The 22,682-nt window shown below is 44.1% G+C and overlaps 1 protein-coding gene across 3 annotated transcripts in view; it reads right to left on the bottom strand.

The window, feature by feature from the left end:
• Positions 1 to 22,682, bottom strand: part of SVEP1 (sushi, von Willebrand factor type A, EGF and pentraxin domain containing 1) — a 250,409-nt gene that overhangs the window by 119,841 nt on the left and 107,886 nt on the right. For all 3 annotated transcript variants that reach the window (XR_006387049.1, XM_044271731.1, XM_044271743.1), the window contains exons 18-19: positions 11,151 to 11,235; positions 10,706 to 10,897 (exon numbers count right to left, since the gene is read on the bottom strand). Coding sequence is in view for 2 of the 3 variants with exons in the window: in XM_044271731.1 (XP_044127666.1) it covers positions 10,706 to 10,897; positions 11,151 to 11,235 (277 nt within the window). In the remaining variant the exon portion in view is untranslated. The remainder of the gene's footprint in view (positions 1 to 10,705; positions 10,898 to 11,150; positions 11,236 to 22,682) is intronic.

Raw genomic sequence — 22,682 nt, 5'->3', positions numbered from 1 at the left:
AGGAGGGAACATTTTTGGCAGATGGTGAAGGAGTATGTAGCAGACTGTGTCAGTGTCCTCAGTGATCCCTCTGTGCCTTACAACTATTGGGTGTCCAAGCTGGACACGTGGCACGAGCTGGCGCTCTATGCCTTGGAGGTGCTGGCCTTGTCAGAGCGTGTATTTAGTGCTCCTGGGGGCATAATAACTGATAAGCGCATCTGCCTGTCAACTGAAAATGCTGACCAGTTGACTCTTATCAAAATGAACAAGGCCTGGATTGCCCCTGACTTCTCTAGTCCAACAGAGAAAAGCGGCTGAACATAAAGACACTTTAAATGTGGCTTTTATGGTGTATTGAATACACTGTATTTCCATGCACCCCTTCCACCACTAAAAAGGGTATATGGTTCAATCTAACTTTTCTCGTCCTCCTCCTCATCCATCATATCAACATGCTTATTAGGCTGCTCTCACTCCTAATGTTTTAGAGGGTCAGCTCAGCAGCAGGCCCTCATCCATAATGTTTTAGAGGGTCAACAGAAGGTCTCAGCCCATTATGTTTTTGAGGGTCACCAGCAGGCCCTCAACCATAATGTTTTTGAGTGTCACCAGCAGGCCCTAGCCCATAATGTTTTTGAGGGTCACCAGCAGGCCCTTGCCCATAATATTTTATAGGGTCACCAGCAGGCCCTGGTTCTTAATGTTTAAGAGGGTAACCAGCAGGCCCTCGCCCCTAATGTTTTAGATGATCAGATCAGCAGTAGGCACTCACCCCTAATGTTTTAGAAGGTCCGCTTAGCAGCAGACCCTGATTCTAATATTTTAGATGGTCAGATCAGCAGCAGGACCTCACCCCAAATGTTTTAGATAGTCAGATCCGCGGCAGGCACTCGCCCCTAATGTTTTAGAGGGTCAGCTCAGCAGCAGGCCCTCGCCATTGATGTTTTAGATAGTCAGAACAGCAGCAGGCCCTCGCCCCTAATGTTTTAGATGGTCAGCTAAGCAGCAGGCACTCGCCCATAGTGATTTAGAAGGTCAGATCAGCAGCAGGCACTCGCCCCTAATGTTTTAGATGGTAAGACCTTTCACTTAGTGCATAGGCTTTATAAGTGTAGGAGTTTCACTACTTGAACAATTGTACCACAATGTGAATGAGGCCCTCCTTTATGTGATATACAGGTTGTATCGGAGTGCCTCTTCTGTGTAATTTTTGCCAGCACTTGCACTTTATATACAAGTAAATATACAGAAAATAATGTTTCCTAACAATTTTTCCTCTAAAATCGATTTTATCTTTGGTTTTGTGCGTGTTATTGTCAGTCTGTAAAAGTGGCGTATTACTCGAACAACATCATTCCCAGCAGTGACCTGGGAGTTCAAGATGCATCCAGACATCCTCCCCATGCTGTTCCCGAACCATTTAAGTGGTGTTTCTATCAATTTCTGACCTTTTCCTATGTACTGTACCAGGCACCCTCCCCTCTTCAGAACAGGGGGTGCCTGGTTTAATGCTCTGGTTCTCCCATTGACTTCCATTGTGCTCGGGGGCTCTGCTGAGCACCCGAGCATCCCAAGGTGTTCTACTCAAGCACCCGGGCACTTTGGTGCTCAACCAACACTACTCCTGACCCGTTTTCCCCATTGTAAACAAATCACTCTGTACTTCCTGTTCCTGTTTCCAAATAAACCCATGATGCACTTTTCTTTTCTGTGTCATAGCTCCAACAACACCCAGCTAGTTTATAGCTCCTCCCACCAGCTAGTTACATAGACACTTCCCCATTACTGCCCCTAACAACACCCTGCTCCTCTCACCAGCTAGTTACATAGACACTACCCTATCACTCACTCTGCTTGACACTCCTGTGGATATAACATCACAGGAAATAAGAAAAAGCTGCATGATCATGTGATTGCAGCTCCACACGGAAGATAGGAGCATTAAAGGAAAAATAAATACATTACAAAATTATAGCTGCCTTCTTAAATTAATTCAGTGAATGTTGATGCAAACTGGAAAACCCCTTTACTGTATACCATAGCAGAAGTCCCAATTTGTTGCTGAAGCTTATAAGTAAAAATAAGTAGTGTTGATCAAGCACCAAAGTAGAACACCTCGGGATGCTCCGGTGTTCTACTGAGCACCCAAGCAAAATGGGAGTTAATGGGAAAATCTGAGCATTAACCTCTTCTACCCCGGGCCAGTTTTCACCTCCATGTGTCACTTTATGTGGTAATAGCTTTGGAACACTTTTACTTATCCAAGCCAGTCTGAGATTGTTTTCTCGTGACACATTGTACTTAATGATTTAATATATGAGTTAATATATTTGTGAAAAAATCCCAAATTTACCAAAAATTTTAAAAATTCCAAAATTTTCCAATTTCTATTTCTCTACTTTTATAATAGATAGTAATACCTCATATAATAGTTATTATTTTACATTTCCCATATCTCAAACTAAAAAAAGTGACCACATTTTGGAAACTATGGGATACGGTGCCAGTTTTATTGGTACTATTTTGGGGTACATATGATTTTTAATTGCTCTATATTATGTTTTTTGTGAGGCAAGGTAACCAAAAAATTTATGTTTTGACGCCATTTTTATTTTAAATTTTTAACAACATTCATCTGACTGGTTATATCATGCGCTATTTTAATAGAGCAGGTTGTTATGGACGCAATAATATCAAATATGTCTACTTTCTATGATATTTGTTTCAGTTTTACATAATAAAAATTAGGTATTTGTATCTCCATTTTCTGAACGCCCTATTTTTATATTTTTCTGCCGATTCGTCTTGTGCAGAGGCTTGTTTTCTGCAGCAAGAGTTGACGTTTTTATTGGTACCATTTTTGGGTACATATGATTTTTTGATCATTTATTATTAGACTTTATGGGGCAAGGTGACCCTAAAATTGGCTGTATTGGAGCAGTTTTTATTTATTTATTTTTACGGCATTTACCTGAGGGATTATGTTATGTGACTTTTTTATAGAGCAGATCGATACGGACGCGGCAATACCTAATATGTCTACTTTTTCTTATATTTTTAGATTTTACACAATAATAGCATTTGTAAAACCGAAATACACATATTTTAGTGTCTCCATTGTCTGAGGGTGATAGCTTTTTTATTTTTTGACCTATTCTGTTAAGTAGGATCAAATTTTTTGTGGGATGAGGTGACGGTTTGATTGGTACTATTTTGGGGGGCATGTGCCTTTTTGATCACTTGCTGTTGCAATTTATGTGATGTAATGTGACAAAAATTGCTTTTTTTAACTTTTTTTTTTATGGTGTTAGGGGTTATATCATGTGATATTTTTATAGAGCTGGTTGTTACGGACAAGGCGATACCCAATATATATATTTTTTATGTATTTCACTTTAGCACAATAATAGCAGTTTTGAAACAAAAAAAAGATGTTTTAGTGTCTCCATGTTCTGAGAGCTATAGTTTTTTTTATTATTTGGGCGATTGTCTTAGGTAGGGGCTCATTTTTTGCAGGGTGAGGTGACGGTTTTATTGATACCATTTTGTGGGACATACGCTTTTTGATCACTTGGTGTTGCACTTTTTGAGATGTAAGGTAACAAAAATAGCTTTTTTTTTTACACCTTTTTTATTTTTTATGGTGTTTATCGGACAGGGTGGATCATGTGATATATTTATAGAGTCGGTCATTTCTGTTTTTTATTATAAAATAAGGGGAAAGGGGCGTTTTTCTTTTCTTTTTTTACTTTATTAATTTTATTAAGAACACTTTTTTTAACTTTATTTTCTTTACTTTATTTCTGATGTTCACTTTTGGGGGTCTGATCCCCTCTGCAATGCATCACATACAGTGAGTAGCACACAAACAGGTTGCCTAGGAGACCCAGCCTGAGGCTGGATCTCCTCGGCACCCGTAGAAGGCAGGCCCCGATGCCATGCAAGGCATTGGGCAGCCTCTGCACAGCTATGGGCTGCCTTCTGACACATTGAGTCCTCGCCAGGGACTTGATGCGCTCCCTCACCCGACACAAATTTCTTCCATGTCCCAGTAGAGAAGGGGTTAATCCATTGGCATAGGCTTTTACAGCGGATACAGCAGGGTCCCGGCTACCACAGATTGCCGGGCCCCTGTAGCGATTGCGCGCGCACCGCTCCGATGCCTCCTCCCAATTACCATGATGTACTATTACGTCAAATTGCGGGAACGCAGTGGCTTTCATGACGCAATAGTATGTCATGTGTCGGGAAGGGGTTAAACCAGGCACCCCCTGCTCTGAAGAGGGGAGGGTGTCTGGTTCAAATGAAAAGGTCAGAAATTAATAGAAACACACTGAAATGGTTCAGGAACAGCATGGGGAGGATGTCTGGATGCATCTTGGACTCCGAGGTTGCTGCTGGGAACGATGTTGTCCGAGTAGTACGCCACTTTTACAGACTGACAATAATACGCACCAAACCGAAGATAAAATCGATTTTATGAAACATTCTTTCCTGTATATTTACTTGTATATAAAGTGCAAGTGATGCCAAAAATTACAAGGAAGAGGCACTCTGATACAACCTGTATATCACATAAAGGAGGGCCTCATTCACATTGTGGTACAATTGTTCAGGAAGTAAAACTTCTACACTCATAAAGCCTATGCACTAAGTGAAAGGGCTGCCAAAAATTACAAGGAACCAGCACTTCAATACACTGCAAATACACATAAAGGAGGGCATCATACACACCCTTGAAAAATTATGATTAATGGACTGCTGGTGGACTGCTGGTGGCCCTTTAAAACATTAGGGGAGAGGGCCTGCTGCTAATCCTACCATCTAAAACATTAGGGGTGAGGATCTGCTGCTGAGCTATCTATCTAAAACATTAGGTGTGAGGGTCTGCTGCTGAGCTGACTCTGTAAAACATTAGGGGTGAGTGCCTACTGCTGATCTGACTATCTAAAACATTATGGGTGAGGGCCTGCTGCTGGGCTGACTATCTAAAACATTAGGGGCGATGGCTTGCTGCTGAGCTGACCATCTAAAACATTATGGGCAAGGGCCTGCTGCTGAGCTGACCATCTAAAACATTAGGGGCAAAGGCCTGCTGCTGATCTGACCATGGAAAAAATTATGGGCGAGGGCCTGCTGCTGAGCTGACCATCTAAAACATTATGAGCGAGCGCCTGCTGTCGAGCTGACCATCTAATACATCATGGGCGAGGGTCTGCTGCCGAGCTGACCATCTAAAACATTATGGGTGAGTGCTTGCTGCTGAGCTAACCATCTAAAACATTATGGGCGAGGGCCTGCTGCAGAGCTGACTCTCTAAAACATTGCCTGCTGCTGATCTGACCATGGAAAGAATTTTAGGCAAGGACCTGCTGCTGATCTGACCATTGAAAAAATTATGTCTGAGAGTCTGCTGCTGAGCTGACTATCTAAAACATTAGGAGCGATGGCTTACTGCTGAGCTGACCATCTAAAACATTATGGGCAGGGGCCTGCTGCTGAGCTGACCATCTAAAACATTAGGGGCAAAGGCCTGCTGCTGATCTGACCATGGAAAAAATTATGGGTGAGGGCCTGCTGCTGAGCTGACCATCTAAAACATTATGAGCGAACGCCTGCTGCCGAGCTGACCATCTAAAACATTATGGGCGAGGGCCTGCTGCTGAGCTAACCATCTAAAACATTATGGGCGAGGGCCTGCTGCCGAGCTGACTATCTAAAACATTGCCTGCTGCTGATCTGACCATGGAAAAAATTATAGGCAAGTACCTGCTGCAGATCTGACCATTGAAAAAATTATGGGCGAGGGCTTGCTGCTGAGGTTACCATCGAAAAAAATTATGGTTGAGAGCCTGCTGCTGAGCTGACCAGGAGGATGACTTTTAATCTCCTCATCCTCCTCCTTGGCCCATTCACTCTGAGCAGATGGAATAAACCTGCTGTGGGTACTACCTTCTGTAGCGGAGGCAACCGTCTCCTGCTCCTCCTCATCATCATCCAATTTGCGCTGAGAAGACGAACGGAGGGTGGTCTGGCTATCACCCTGTGTACTGTCTTCCCACATTTCCATCTCTTCCACATGCAAAGCGTCCGCCTTCATTGTGAGCAGCGAGCGTTTCAGTAGACAACAAAGTGGGATGGTTATGCTGATAATAGCGGCATCACCGCTCACCATCTGTGTTGATTGTGAAGAGCGGAAGCTGACTGGAAAGGCGACGACCATGTTGCAGCTGGTATTCCACTACTGCCCTCTGCTGCTCACACAAAGCCTGGTCAACATGTGGAACGTGGAGTTCCAGCACGTGCTCACGTCGCACAACAGTCGGTAAACTGGCAATTGCAAGCGCTGCTGTAGTATTGCCAGACCGCCGGCAGCCATAGATGACTTTCATAAATGGGCACACACGTGGCAAACCTTTTTCAGTAGCTCTGGCAAATTGGGGTAGGTTTTGAGAAACCGCTGAACCACTAATTTGAACACGTCAGCTAGGCATGGTATGTGTGTGAGCTTGCCGAGCTCCAAAGCCACCAAGTTACGGCCATTATCAGACACAACAATGCCTGGTTGTAGGTTGAGTGGCAAGAGCCACAGCTCAGTCTGGTCCCTTATACGCTGCCACAGCTCTGTGGCCGTGTGCTGTTTGTCACCTAAGCAAATTAGTTTCAGCGTGGCCTGTTGCCGCTTCCACACTGCAGTGCTACACTGCTTCCAGCTACTGACTGATGGATGACTGGTGCTGCAAGATGAGAATTCAGAGGTGGAAGTTGAGGAGGAGGTGGAGGTGGAGAAGGGGGGGTTGCAGCCATTAATGTAGGTGGTGGTGGAAGTAGGGCCCGCAATCCTTGGCATCGGTAGCACCTGTGCCATCCCAGGAAACGACTTGCTCCCAGCCTCCACAACGTTCACCCAGTGTGCCGTCAGGGAAATGCAGCGTCCCTTGCCAAAAGTACTTGTCCATGTGTCAGTCGTTAAGTGGACCTTCCCAATAACTGAGTTGGTCAGGGCGCGGGTGATGTTACGGGACACATACTGTTGTAAGGCGGGGATGGAACACCGTGAAAAATAGTGGCGGCTGGGGACTGAGTAACGAGGGACGGCCACCGCCATTAGGCTGCGAAAAGCCTCAGTGTCCACAAGCCTAAATGGCAACATTTCCAGGGCCAGCAATTTGGAAAGGTGCGCATTTAGTGCTATGGCCTGTGGGTGGGTGGCTGGGTATTTGCACTTTTGTTTAAAGGCCTGGGGTATGGACATCTGTTAGCTGCGCTGGGCACAGAAGTGGATGTGCTAGCTGATGGTGTTTGTGAAGGTTCACGTGCATGGTGGGAGGCATCCGGGCCTGCGTCTTGGACAGGGGATTGGCCAGCACGTAACACAGGTGAAGAGGAGGCAGTGGTGTGACCCGCAGACACTGATTGTGGACCCAGGCGTTTGGCCCACCTATCAGGGTGCTTTCATGCCATGTGGCGGATCATGCTGGTGGTGGTGAGGTTGCTAGTGTTCACACCCCTGCTAATTTTGGTATGGCACAGGTTGCAAATGACAATTCTTTTATCGTCCGCACTTTCCTCAAAAAAGCGCCAGACTGTGGAACACCTATCCCTTGGCAAGTGAGATTGCTACAAGGGGGTGCTTCGGGGAACAGTTGAAGGCCTGTTTGGTGTGGCCCGCCTTCTCCCTTTTGCCACCCCACTGCCTCTTCCAGCCTGTTGCGGTGCTGCGGATCCCTCCTCCTCTGTACTGCTGTCCTTGCTTAGCTTGCCACCTTCCTAGGTTGGGTCAGTGATTTCATCGTCCACCACCTCCTCTTCAACTTCCTCACTATGGTCATCCTCCTGACTTGTTGACTTAACAACAACCTCACTTATTGACAACTGGGTCTTATCCTCATCATCAACCTATTGAGACACTAATTGTTGTTGACTTATTGGCAACTGTGTCTCATCATCATCATCCACCTCGTGAAACACTCATTTCTGTTCCCCACTGTCGTCATCTTGTAACTTTGGATGCTCAAGAGTTTGGGCATCAGTGCACACGATCTTCAAGCAGGCTTGGCGAGAGACCCAAATCAAGGAATGGCGATGAAAAGAGCTGGGATCACTAGCTTGCAAAGACTCTCCATGGTGGGAGGAAGGAGGATCAGGGTGAGGATTCTGTTGACCAGACTCTTGGCTACTGAGACTGGACTTGGTGGAAGACAGGGTGGTGCTTAACCGACTGGAAGCATTATCTGCTGCAATCCAACCGACCACCTGGTCGCACTGGTTTGACATCGAGAGTGGTGTCCAGCGGTGCCCTGCAAACTGGGACATGAGCTAGGTATCATGGATGAGTGTTTCTTGTGCTCTAGCAGCAGGCACAGTTTCACCGCGCCCAGGGCCACTATGCACTATCAACAGCACGGCCACTTCCCCGTTCCTTACTGCTCGCCTTCTGCATATTAAATGGTATATATGCTTGCAAGTATGTCACACGTACAGTAGCGCAAATTTTTGTAAGTGTATGCGCAAATAAATTAAACTGAATGTCACTGATATTTAGGATGTGCAAACGTTATACAGGAGATGTAGCGCAGGTAATGTCGCTGCTGTCACCAGCGGCTAACGTTATACAGGAGATGTAGTGCAGGTAATGTCGCTGCTGTCTCCAGTGGCTAACGTTATACAGAAGATGCAGGGCTGGTAATGTCGCTTCTATCACCAGCAGATAACGTTACACAGGAGATGTAGTGCAGGTAATGTCACTGCTGTACCCCAGTGGCTAAGAAAAAATTACAGTCAATGTCACTGATATTTGGGATGCGAAAACGTTATACATTAGAGGTACCACAGATATTGGTGCAGACGGGCGAGATTTCCGTGCGGGTGCGATGCGTGAGGTGAACGCATTGCACCCGCACTGAATCTGGACCTATTCATTTCTATGTGGCTGTGCAGATAAGCGGTGATTTTCACGCATCACTTGTGCGTTGCGTTAAAATCGCAGCATGCTCCTCTTTGTGCGTTTTCCACGCACAAGAAGTGAATGGGGCTGCGTGAAAATCGCAAGCATCCACGAGCAAGTGCGGATGCGGTGTGATTTTCACGCACGGTTGCTAGAAGATGATCGGGATGGGGACCCGATTATTAAAATTTTTCCTTATAACATGGTTATAAGGGAAAATAATAGCATTCTTAATACAGAATGCATAGTCCAAAAGGGCTGGATGGGGTTAAAAAAAATATAAAATAATTTAACTCACCTTAATCCACTTGTTCCCGCAGCCCGGCTTCTCTTCTGTCTTCATCTTTGCTGTGCAGTAGGAAAACGACCTGTGGTGACGTCACTACACTCATCACATGGTCCATCACATGAGCCACCGCCACTGTAAAAGATCATGTGATGGACCATGTGATGAGCGCAGTGACGTCATCAAAGGTCCTTTTCCTCAAAGAAGAAGACAGAAGAGAAGCCGGGCTGCGCGAACAAGCGGATTAAGGTGAGTTAAATTATTATTTTTATTTTTTAACCCCTCCAGCCCTATTGTATTAAGCCTTCTGTATTAAGAATGCTATTTTCCTTATAACCATGTTATAAGGCAAAATAATACAATCTACACAACACCTAACCCAAACCCGAACTTCTGTGAAGAAGTTCGGGTTTGGGTACCAAACATGCCGATTTTTCTCACGTGCATGCAAAACGCATTACAATGTTTTGCACTCGTGCGGAAAAATCATGCATTTTCCCATGACGCACCCGCATCTTATCCGCCCATGTGAAAGAGGCCTAACTGTCCACATTGGACACCGTCTACGGAAAAAGTACACTAGATGTCACAGATATTTTTAGAATGCACACACGTTCAACAGGAGATGTAGCGCAGATAATGTCGCTGTCCGCAGCATCTACGGAAGAAGTACACTGGATGTCACAGATATTTTTAGGCTGCGCACACGTTACACAGGAGATGCAGCATAGATACTGTCCCTTTCTGACGCGACTAAACAATTGCAAGCTATTTAGCGCAGGTTGCACAAAAAATATATATTGCTGCCCGATACAACAATAGTCCTGAAAAGGACTTTTGGGTCTCTACAACTGCACGCAATTGAGCGCAGGTTGCGCTAAAAAAATATATTGCTGACAGACACAACAATACTAACAACACTGCCTAACAAAAAAAAAATAATTAAATTCCCTACACTATCTGTCCCTTCTACCGCACAGCTCTCCCTGACTAAGACTGAGCCGAACCACGTGTCATCGGGTGCTTTATAGCACCCGATTACGCCTTCTGGCCAGCCAATCACTGTAATGCCAGTAACCAACATGTCTATGGCATTACAGTGAGTGGCAGCACTTACCTGCACATTTATTGCCTGCGTAGCAGCCAACAAACATGCGTGGAGAAGACTCGAGCATCGCGCTCAAGCACACGCGGTATTTGGCCGAACACCGCGATGTTCCGAGCATCGTGATGCTCGAGCCGAACTAGTGTTCAGTTGAGCATGCTCTATCAACACTAATAATAAGTTAAACAATCCATAACATAAAAAAAGAACAATACCACAAACAAATAAAACAACAGAACAATAACTTGAAACTCCAGAAAAAATTGTCAAAGGCTAAGATGCCAATTAATGGTCTCAACCTCAAGTGGTGAGACTATTACTGGTACCTTTTATTATTATATTAAACAAACAAAAGCCGTTGTATTTTTCCTTTTTTTATAGTTACCTGTATCCTGTGTCACACTGATATGATGCTGTTGACTTGTATGTTAGACCACTTAAAGTTAAATTCCCGTAAGCTATTTGCTTTGGTTTGGAGCAAGTGACTGACTCACAAGATGGGACTTGATTGTTCCAGGAACCATCAGCAAGACATACAGTTTCTTCACTGCCTAATAATGTATATCCATTATTGCATCTACAGTGATAGAAATCAAAGGTACTTAATAAAACTTTGGCATATACAATCGGGAAATCAATAATGCATTTGTAGTACAGCAAATATTTGATTTTGATTTTATTGTTTAATATACTGCATATACCGTAAAGCTCCAAAATGGAATCAGTACTGATCAGATTATTGTTTATTTGTTCATTCAAACAAGAAAGCACACAATTACATTTTGTGTATTGGTATTTTATTATAGAAATAAACTAAAGCATCATTTTACCTGAAAATAACTGTCATGCCATAGGTGAAATTGGAGCCCACAATGCCTCCATGTTCTGGACTTGGTGGCTCGCCACATGACACAGCTTTAAAACATTACAAAGAGAAAAAAGAAGCATTAAAACAGTAAAATGTGTCTATGCATGCAGAAAAATTACTTAAATAACAGTGCATTCGTAAGGTCTTCAGACTTCTTCTCCATTTTGTTATGTTACAGCCTTGTGCTAAACTAAAATAAGCTCAAAATTTCCCCCATCAATCTGCACTCAATACCCTATAATGACAAAGTGAAAACATAATGTTTAAACAACTAAAATCTTAAGTATTCAGACCCTTTGCTCAGTATTTAGTTGAAGCACCTTTGGCAGCAATTACAGACTCCAGTTTTCTTGGGTGTGATGCTACAAGGTTTGGGGATTTGGGGATTTTCTGCCATTCTTCTCTGCAGATCCTCTGAAGCTCTGTCAGGTTGAATGGGGACCATCGATGGACAGGCATTTTCAGGTCTCCCCATAGATGCTGGATTGGGTTCAAGTCAGGACTCTAGCTGTGTCACTTAAGGACATTCACAGAGTTGTCCCTAAGCCACTCCTATGTTGTCTTGGCTGTGTGCTTATTGTCATTGTCTTGGAAGGTAAACAATCAGCCCAGTCTGATGTTCAAAGCACACTTGATCAGGATTTCATTAAGAATATTTCTGTGATTTGCTCCATTTAGCTTTCTCTCAACTATGACCAGTCTTTCCACCCCAGCTGCTGAGAAACACCCCCACAGCATGACTCTCCCAGCACCATGCTGCTTCGCTGTATGGATAGTATTGGGCAGTGCCTGGTGTTCCTCCAAACATGATGCTTACAATTGAGGCCAAAGATCAATGTTAGTTTCTTCAGACCAGAGAATTTAGTTTTTCACAGAGTTTGGCGGTACCTTAGGTGCATTATTTTGCAAACTATCATGTGTCTTTTTCTGTTTAACAATTAAGAAGGCCACTGTTCTCTAGGGAACTTTCAGTATAGCAGAAATTTGTTGTACCCTTCTCTAGATCTGTGCCTCCGTGCAATCCTGTGAGCGATATGAGCAGTTCTTTTTTCTTCATGGTTTAGTTTTTACTTTGATTTGAATTGTCAACTGTGATACCTTATTTAGACAGGGTTGTATATTTCCAAATCATGTCCAGTCAAATGAATTTTCCGAAGGTGGAATCCAGTCAAGGTGTGGAGACATCTTAAAGATGATCAGGAGAAATGTGAGGCCCCCAGAGCAAAATTTCAAATGTTATAGCAAAGGGTCTGAATGCTTATAATTTACTATTTTCCTTTTTAATAAATGTGCAAACATTTCTAAAATTCTTAGAACAAGGCCGCAACATAACAAAATGTAAAACAAGATGTAAAAAAGTGAAAGAGTCTGAAGACTTGCTGAATGCACTGTAGATGAATATTTTTGTTGATGTGTACAACATAAGCTAAACAGCATATAACGTGAACTAAGTTAAAGGTTATTCACATTTCAAAAATTTAAACCAGGTCATTAGGATATGCCTTTAATTTCTGATTGAGGGGTTGTGATCTGAGGGACCCTCACAACCCTAAGAGTAAAAAGGGCTACAGCTCTGATCTAGCTCTGCACCACCCTCAAAATTTTCCCAGGCAATAGGTGTGACTGTGTAGGTGACAGTGATCATCAACACCATATCAATGTTGATTTCATTATGGGAAAATATTGACTGCAAAAAAAAAAGTTCACAGACTGAGTACCTCTAAATTGCTTTCTACAGCTGAGCTTGTAGTTTACACTTTTCTGTCATTGAATAGAGTACTCAATATCTTTTTACACCTAAATGAATGTTTGTGAAAATATGATTAATACAGGATGAAAAGAAAAGCCTGATCCTGTCAAGCCTCTGTCCCTTTTAAGTCCTCAGTTCAATGCCACATATACAGGATTTTGCAAGATGTCAGCACTATTCAATGCTGCGTGTCTTAATGGTTGGAAGATGATCAACAAACTGGTATGACAAGAGGTGCACAGATGCATGGACGGACCATCAAGGGAAGAACGTCATCCCAAGCCTATAGTGGCAGACATTGTCTATACAAACCATCAGAAGGCATTTGCATGAGATTTGGGTAGGATCCAGATGTCCATCTACAGATATTCCATTGACCTCACACCACCACTCTCAAAGGCTATCATTGTGCACAGCCAGATGGCATTGGAGGTTGGAATAGAGGTATATCCTCTTCAGAGATGAGTCCCTCTTTTGTCTCAGATACAATGATAGCCAGAGATTGGTCTGTATCCCACATGGGTGATGCTGTAAAGCGACCTTCACAAGGGAACAGCACATTATAGGAATATTAGTGTGGACTGGATAATGAACAATAGCCAGATGCCAGCAGTTGTCATTTCAAGTACATTGATCACTTGGTGACAGTATAACATTGCTATTGTCATGGAACCAGTGGTATTTCTTCATAGTGTCCTAGGAGCCATTTTTCAACAGTACAACACCAAGCTGCATGTTGCTCATGCTACAGTGAGCAGCCTAAATATCTTTCCATGGCCTGCAGCATCTCTGGACTTGTCTCCCATTTAGCACATCTGGGACATCATTTTTCGGCAATTGCAAAGGGAGCTGTCAGCAGCGGACCATGATGATATGCATGCCGAAGTGCATTCATTGTGGCAGAATATTCCTCAGACAACCATTAGTAACCTCATTGATAGCATGACAAGGCATGTAAGTCCTTGTGTTTCTACACGTGGCACTCATCCTCTCTAAGAGGAGATATAATTTAGTCTGGAGTTAACTGCAGACCAGTTAACAGCTAGAAGACAGTGTGAAGCAGAATAATAGGGGAATTGCCAAAGTAAAATGGGGCAATTTATGTGCCAGCCCTTAGGAAGAAAGAGACTTTGCAGAAGGTTGAGTAAATATATTAAAAGATAACTGTTAGCTCTGAAACACACCCAAACTAGAGTAAGCATTGTATAATGTAAGTGATGCTGTGTCACTTTTCAATTCTAACACTGTGCTACAACAAACCAGCAGTAAAAAGCATTGAGAGGACCAATTAATAGAGAGACCTCAAAGAGGAGTCCTCTCAATGCATTTTACTGCTGATATTTGGGAGCTCAGCGTTTGAATACAAATGACTAGGAAGATAAAAATTAGATAACCAGACTCGGCATCACTTACAATATACACTGCTTAATGCCCTATTACACCTGAAGATAATCTTTCAGATCATTGTGCAGCGTCCTACTCAGGATACGTGGGAACTGCAAAATAACTTTAAAACTGTATTATCATCTTGCATGTCATTTTGTGCTACAACACCTGTGGTATCCCTGTTCATAGGCTGGTCTGGTGTAATTTATACATCCCACCACTAGATGGGGATAGCACGTAGGTCATATAAATACCTAGGTCAGGCCTAGTGAAAGAGGGGGGAGTGTAGTGAGAAGGAAGAAGGAAAGAAGTCAAGTGAGAGAGTAGCAGAGTCAGTGGTACTCTGAGGCTACACACAACACATTGGTGGGTGAAGCCAAATGAAGAAATGAGGAAGAGCCAAGGTATGAGGCGCAGGAGAGCGTTTTCCTCTTGTGACCTTCTTAGATCCTACATCCTGAGAGCCAGAGGATAGCGTTTTCGTCCCTGGAAGAAGTTAACCAAGCTAAAGAGAGACATCGGTGATAACAGCCGTTACTAAAGGCTTAATGGACACCTTTGCACATGGTGGAGGACAATCTAGCTACAGGCAGCCTCACCATACTTTGAAGAATACAGATTAGCTAACTGTTTAAGGGCTTGGAAGTTACAGAAACAGAAAGGACTAAGCGAACCAAATAGGTCTTAAAGGCAACCTCACCAATTTACACTGATACAGAACTTTCAAGCTAAGCGAAACCCGGCCAAACCTATTAACAGTGGATCAACGGGATTCCTTTAAATCATAAAGGACTGTATTATATCTGATGTACAAACCGGATTCCAAAAAAGTTGGGACACTATACAAATCGTGAATAAAAACTGAATGCAATGATGTGGAGGTGCCAACTTCTAATATTTTATTCAGAATAGAACATAAATCACGGAACAAAAGTTTAAACTGAGAAAATGTACCATTTTAAGGGAAAAATATGTTGAATCAGAATTTCATGGTGTCAACAAATCCCCAAAAAGTTGGGACAAGGCCATTTTCACCACTGTGTGGCATCTCCCCTTCTTCTTACAACACTCAACAGACGTCTGGGGACCGAGGAGACCAGTTTCTCAAGTTTAGAAATAGGAATGCTCTCCCATTCTTGTCTAATACAGGCCTCTAACTGTTCAATCGTCTTGGGCCTTCTTTGTTGCACCTTCCTCTTTATGATGCGCCAAATGTTCTCTATAGGTGAAAGATCTGGACTGCAGACTGGCCATTTCAGTACCCGGATCCTTCTCCTACGCAGCCATGATGTTCTGATTGATGCAGAATGTGGTCTGGCATTATCTTGTTGAAAAATGCAGGGTCTTCCCTGAAAGAGATGACGTCTGGATGGGAGCATATTTTGTTCTAGAACCTGAATATATTTTTCTGCATTGATGGTGCCTTTCCAGACATGCAAGCTGCCCATGCCACACGCACTCATGCAACCCCATACCATCAGAGATGCAGGCTTCTGAACTGAGCGTTGATAACAACTTGGGTTGTCCTTGTCCTCTTTGGTACGGATGACATGGCGTCCCAGATTTCCAAAAAGAACTTTGAATCGTGACTCGTCTGACCACAGAACAGTCTTCCATTTTGCCACACTCCATTTTAAACGATCCCTGGCCCAGTGAAAACGCCTGAGCTTGTGGATCTTGCTTAGAAATGGCTTCTTCTTTGCACTGTAGAGTTTCAGCTGGCAACGGCGGATGGCACGGTGGATTGTGTTCACTGACAATGGTTTCTGGAAGTATTCCTGAGCCCATTCTGTGATTTCCTTTACAGTAGCATTCCTGTTTGTGGTGCAGTGTCGTTTAAGGGCCCTGAGATCACGGGCATCCAGTATGGTTTACAGATTCTCTGAATCTTCGGATAATGTTATGCACAGTTGATGATGATAGATGCAAAGTCTTTGCAATTTTTCGCTGGGTAACACCTTTCCGATATTGCTCCACTATCTTTCTGCGCAACATTGTGGGAATTGGTGATCCTCTACCCATCTTGGCTTCTGAGAGACACTGCCACTCTGAGAAGCTCTTTTTATACCCAATCATGTTGCCAATTGACCTAATTAGTGTTAATTGGTCTTCCAGCTCTTCGTTATGCTCAAATTAACTTTTTCCAGCCTCTTATTGCTACTTGTCCCAACTTTTTGGGGATTTGTTGACACCGTGAAAATTTGAATCAATGTATTTTTCCTTTAAAATGATACATTTACTCGGATTAAACGTTTGATCTGTCATCTACGTTCTATTACAAATAAAATATTGACATTTGCCACCTCCACATCATTGCATTCAGTTTTTATTCACAATTTGTTTAGTGTCCCAACTTTTTTGGAATCCGGTTTGTACATGCTACAACTGGAACCAACATCAGTAAAAGCTGTGAGTTGTATCCTACCACTGTCTACTTCATTCTTACCATTGGTTGTACCACCATTAACGGTACTGGTGTCACGACAAATACCATCAAGGGACTCAGCCGCAACAAGCACCCTAAGCACCCGTGACATCAAGGGCACCTCAACCTCCATCTTGGCTGATGCTTCCATACCACAGAGCGTGCCCCGGAGGATTTCGTGCTGTCCACCTCAACACTGTGCTGCCAGCCCAGGGAGGCTTTCTGCTAACCGTGGGTAAACTGATGAACTGTGTTGTTATTTGGTCCCTCATCGGTCCACCGTGCACCTCACGTGTTGCCCCTGCGGTTCTGGCCGGCTGCATATTTTTTATTGGCGTCACGAACAGGATATTAATCCTTGCGCCATATTGGAGAGACTGTCGCATGTGAATAAGCCCCTTTGCTTTATTAAGAGACGTTTGCTTATTGAGCACTGTATTGGGCCACATAACTATTTAAACTGTTTGGAAATTGCATGGAAGTGCTATACTAGTCCCCAGCATAAAAATCTCAGTGTTAAAAGTGAGAAAAGCAGACATTTGTGTGTTACTAAAACGGCTTGCTGTTATTGAATAGACTGTTTCTATACACTTAAAATGGCCACCGGAGTTCTTGTTTGAAAAAAATATATACTGCGCCATAACTGTGGACAAGTTAGTGACACCCACTGAAAAGCGGGAAAACGTAGCGCCAATTTATGCAAGATTGTCTAGTCAAGCCCATCCTACCTTTACTGTGTTGTTTCTGAGAGGCTGAACCCTGTATGCAAACGCAGCGCCGCCTCCTTTGCCCTATGAAAAGTCCTGAGCAGAGCGGAATGGGTTGAACCATGTGTGGAATCTCAATGTGCCCACCTGCTAGCTGTTGTGACAAATACATCGCCACCTATCAGTATCTTAATACACAAAAGACTGCTCCATTATTGTGTGCCCCACACCATCCAACCCAATTAGAGTACTGACCAGTGTTGCTCCGGACACCAAATTCACTGAGACTGCCCCTTGCACGGTGGATGATGGTTGCGCCGCTCCTGTCACTCAGACAGACCTGGGAGGCGGGCCTAGCACTCTGGAAGAGCGTGACATGCGTGACGTTCGTGCGCACGTTAGAAAGAGAGACACTGATTGCTGTATGTAGAGAGGAGTGTATTGCCGAAGCAGCATGGCAGAAAAGCAAGAGAGCTCTGCACCAGAGATTGAATCCGGACAGGACCCTGTCACCGCTCTGACTTGGACCCCTACGCATATGACTCCAGAATTGCAGGTTCGTGTGCAAGACTTGTGGGACCGCCACTGGAGGGAACGTAGTGAGGACCGCAACCCTGAATCTGCAGATGGTAGTGCAGGTCAGCACACAGGTCAGCACACAGTCGCGATGCCGTGAGACCAGCTTCCAAAATTTGCCAAAAGGTCCGGTCTGGTTGCTGATGCCCCTGCCATAGCGTGGCCCACCATGGAACAGACAGCACTTTGGGCTAAATTGTCTGCGGAGATTAAGTCCGCTCGACTCCCGCGCACCCACGCTTGCAAGAACATAATGAGGGTCTAACCCATAAATTACTGGAGGCACCGGTAAAGGATTTCCCGGTACCAGTACAGAAACTGGGCCGAGTTCTGGACTTTTGCAAACAACAGGGATTTGGATATATCCGCGATATGGAGACTAATCGTGATTACTATGTAAATCGCCGTTCTGTGAAAAGAAAGGAGCTTCCCCCTTGGCTACATAGCCTATATGTTAATGAGGTGGTTGAGTTCACCCCTGCAGAGGGTACACGTGGACCTTATGCCACTGCAGTACGTCGGCCAGGATTGCCCACAGAGTCCCAGGAGCTCACTAAAGACTCTCAGTCTGAGGAGGATCTGGACCAAGAACTTTCTACCGCCCCCGTGCGGCAAGCTGCAAAGTATTTGCCACCTAGTACTCAGAACCAATATGCCACTGGTTTTGCAGGAACCAATATTCTCTGGCAACCCGCCATTGTTACCAGAGACCCTGACAGTAAACCTAAACCCCAGAGGGAACGGGTTAGAAGAAGATGGCCCGAGCCACAAAGCCTCAGTAGAGCTGTGGAGGACTGTGCAATGCTATTTCAACAACTAGCTGTACAGCAGCATCAGGGATTCGCCATCCCCCCTTATGAAGAGAAACCAGCAGATTCTTCAGCAATGAAAGATCCACCCGAGGAATTAAACCCTGTAACCAGTATTGAACCTGCAATTGGGCTGATTTGCGAGATAAAAAAAGAACAGCCCCCTATCTTTGAATAGGTGAAAAAGGAACTTAAAGTATAACTGTCGTATATATTTTTTTGGGAGTATTGGATTGTGGTGATTAATATCTCCTTGGTGGCCCTATTTCAACTTTTCACTGCGTAATCAATTACCCCTAATTCCACAGTTTTGTTCCCTGTACTGCCTACTTTTACCTCTGCTTAAAATCAGGTTGCTATGCAGGGTCCGTCTATGTGTTGAAATACGGAGGACGCAGAAGCACGCAGCGTGCAAGGTCAGATTACTGACAGCCAGGGACTGTAAGTAAATGATTAAAGCCAGGTCCTCCCCAGCAGCTGATAACAGTGCCTGGGCTGTGTGCACTTCTCCTTGTCTCTGCGCTTGGCAGACGCTCCCTCACTCAGCAGACTTAGACAATGCAGAGTCGATGCAGCGCAGACCAGGGAAGGGAGATCTGCCATCTACTCAGTGTATACATGAAAGCAACATGTGGTAAGAGGACCCCTTTGTGCTGCAGGAGATTAACCCTTTAGGGGGGAGGGCTCTGGTTACTGACACTTTTGGGGAGCTATTGTTACTGGCTAGTGACGGCAGGCGGGATTAGCCTCCGGGTGAGGGCAGTGGCGGCCATCTTAACTGAATAGTGAAATTGCCGTTTTATGCAGACTGGTTGCTAAGGGCTGAATCTTATTAAATATGGGGTAAGTCAGTCTAATAGTAACTGATTCTGGAATATCATGTTATTAGTAACTACATATATGAAAATTTAAATTAGGATCTAAGTGTGGCAGTTATCCTTTAACTTGCCATCCACACCCAAACAGAGGATAATGGAGGGACAGCCAGAAGGACCTTCCCCTGATAAATGGGATTCTGGAAGCCCAATTCCTACGGATGTGTCATCATGTTCCGATCCCTACAATTAAGTAGGCCGTTCACCAACCACTTATATGGAGCAGGAGCTGCCATTTGTTTTGAGAGGACTTCTCTTATTGTTTTTGTTTTGAGCCCCTCTCTGTGTTGTATTTGCAAGGACTCCATCCAGGACTCCATCTGAATCCAGAAAAGAAAAATCTGCACTTTATTTGTGTTTTATCCTGTTTAACCCCTTTTTGCCCCATTTTCAGATTATCAAGGGACTATGTTAACACAACGTTTAAAGCTTACGGTACCCATAAAGACTTTCCTTTGCTCATCCTTTTTACAACAACATTTTTGCACTTTAAAAAGTTTTTTACATGTTTTATACCCCATTTTAGGTATGGACTCTTTTGAGCCATATCATGGACTTTACTGCCCTTATGTGAGATCATTCTTTAATCACCATTTTTGGCCGTAACACATCTACCATGAAAAATAAAAAGTGTATGTGATATATTTTATATATTTGCCTAGAATGTATTATTGTGCATAACCCTTTATTTACAGGACGTTATTGAAGAGTCATGATAATACATTGCAATGTTTATATCCATATGGGTACAGTCGTGGCCAAAAGTTTTGAGAATGACATAAATATTGAAAATTGGAAAAGTTGCTGCTTAAGTTTTTATAATAGCAATTTGCATATACTCCAGAATGTTATGAAGAGTGATCAGATGAATTGCATAGTCCTTCTTTGCCATGAAAATTAACTTAATCCCCAAAAAATCTTTCCACTGCATTTCATTGCTGTCATTAAAAGACCTGCTGAGATCATTTCAGTAATCGTCTTGTTAACTCAGGTGAAAATGTTGACGAGCACAAGGCTGGTGACCTGCAAAGAAACGCGTGCAGCCATCATTGCATTGCATAAAAATGGCTTCACAGGCAAGGATATTGTGGCTACTAAGATTGCACCTCAATCAACAATTTATAGGATCATCAAGAACTTCAAGGAAAGAGGTTCAATTCTTGTTAAGAAGGCTTCAGGACTAGAGTTGAGCGAACACCTGGATGTTCGGGTTCGAGAAGTTCGGCCGAACTTCCCGGAAATGTTCGGGTTCGGGATCCGAACCCGATCCGAACTTCGTCCCGAACCCGAACCCCATTGAAGTCAATGGGGACCCGAACTTTTCGGCACTAAAACGGCTGTAAAACAGCCCAGGAAAGGGCTAGAGGGCTGCAAAAGGCAGCAACATGTAGGTAAATCCCCTGCAAACAAATGTGGATAGGGAAATGAATTAAAATAAAAATTAAATAAATAAAAATTAACCAAAATCAATTGGAGAGAGGTCCCATAGCAGAGAATCTGGCTTCCCGTCACCCACCACTGGAACAGTCCATTCTCAGATATTTAGGCCCCGGAACCCAGGCAGAGGAGAGAGGTCCCGTAACAGAGAATCTGGCTTCATGTCAGCAGAGAATTAGTCTGCATGTCATAGCAGAGAATGAGGCTTCACGTCAGCCACCACTGCAACAGTCCATTGGCATATATTTAGGCCCAGCACACAGGCAGAGGAGAGAGGTCCCGTAACAGACAATCTGGCTTCATGTCAGTAGAGAATCAGTCTGCATGTCATAGCAGAGAATCAGGCTTCACGTCACCCACCACTGCAACAGTCCATTGTCATAAATTTAGGCCCAGCACCCAGGCAGAGGAGAGAGGTCCCGTAACAGACAATCTGGCTTCATGTCAGCAGAGAATCAATCTGCATGTCATAGCAGAGAATCAGGCTTCACGTCACCCACCACTGCAACAGTCCATTGTCATAAATTTAGGCCCAGCACCCAGGCAGAGGAGAGAGGTCCCGTAACAGACAATCTGGCTTCATGTCAGCAGAGAATTAGTCTGCATGTCATAGCAGAGAATGAGGCTTCACGTCACCCACCACTGTAAGAGTCCATTTTCATAAGTTTAGGCCCAGCACCCAGGCAGAGGAGAGAGGTCCCTTAACAGAGAATCTGTCTTCATGTCAGCAGAGAATCAGTCTGCATGTCATAGCAGAGAATGAGGCTTCACGTCAGCCACCACTGCAACAGTCCATTGGCATATATTTAGGCCCAGCACCCAGGCAGAGGAGAGAGGTCCCGTAACAGACAATCTGGCTTCATGTCAGCAAAGAATCAGTCTTCATATCATAGCAGAGAATCAGGCTTCACGTCACCCACCACTGTAAGAGTCCATTTTCATAAATTTAGGCCCAGCACCCAGGCAGAGGAGAGAGGTCCCGTAACAGAGGATCTGGCTTCATGTCAGCAGAGAATCATTCTGCATGTCATAGCAGAGAATCAGGCTTCACGTCACCCAACATTGGAACAGTCCATTGGCATATATTTAGGCCCCGACACCCAGACAGAGGAGAGGTTCATTCAACTTTGGGTAGCCTCGCAATATAATGGTAAAATAAAAATAAAAATAGGATTGAATAAGGAAGTGCCCTGGAGTCCAATAATATATGGTTAAGGGGAGGTAGTTAATGTCTAATCTGGACAAGGGACGGACAGATCCTGTGGGATCCATGCCTGGTTCATTTTTATGAATGTCAGCTTGTCCACATTGGCTGTAGACAGGCGGCTGCGTTTGTCTGTAATGACGCCCCCTGCCGTGCTGAATACACGTTCAGACAAAACGCTGGCCGCCGGGCAGGCCAGCACCTCCAAGGCATAAAAGGCTAGCTCTGGCCACGTGGACAATTTAGAGACCCAGAAGTTGAATGGGGCCGAACCATCAGTCAGTACGTGGAGGGGTGTGCACATGTACTGTTCCACCATGTTAGT

This window comes from Bufo gargarizans, chromosome 1 (genome assembly GCF_014858855.1).
Source record: "Bufo gargarizans isolate SCDJY-AF-19 chromosome 1, ASM1485885v1, whole genome shotgun sequence".
In the NCBI taxonomy this organism is placed as follows: domain Eukaryota; kingdom Metazoa; phylum Chordata; class Amphibia; order Anura; family Bufonidae; genus Bufo; species Bufo gargarizans.
This window is presented reverse-complemented; position numbering and strand designations above follow the sequence as displayed.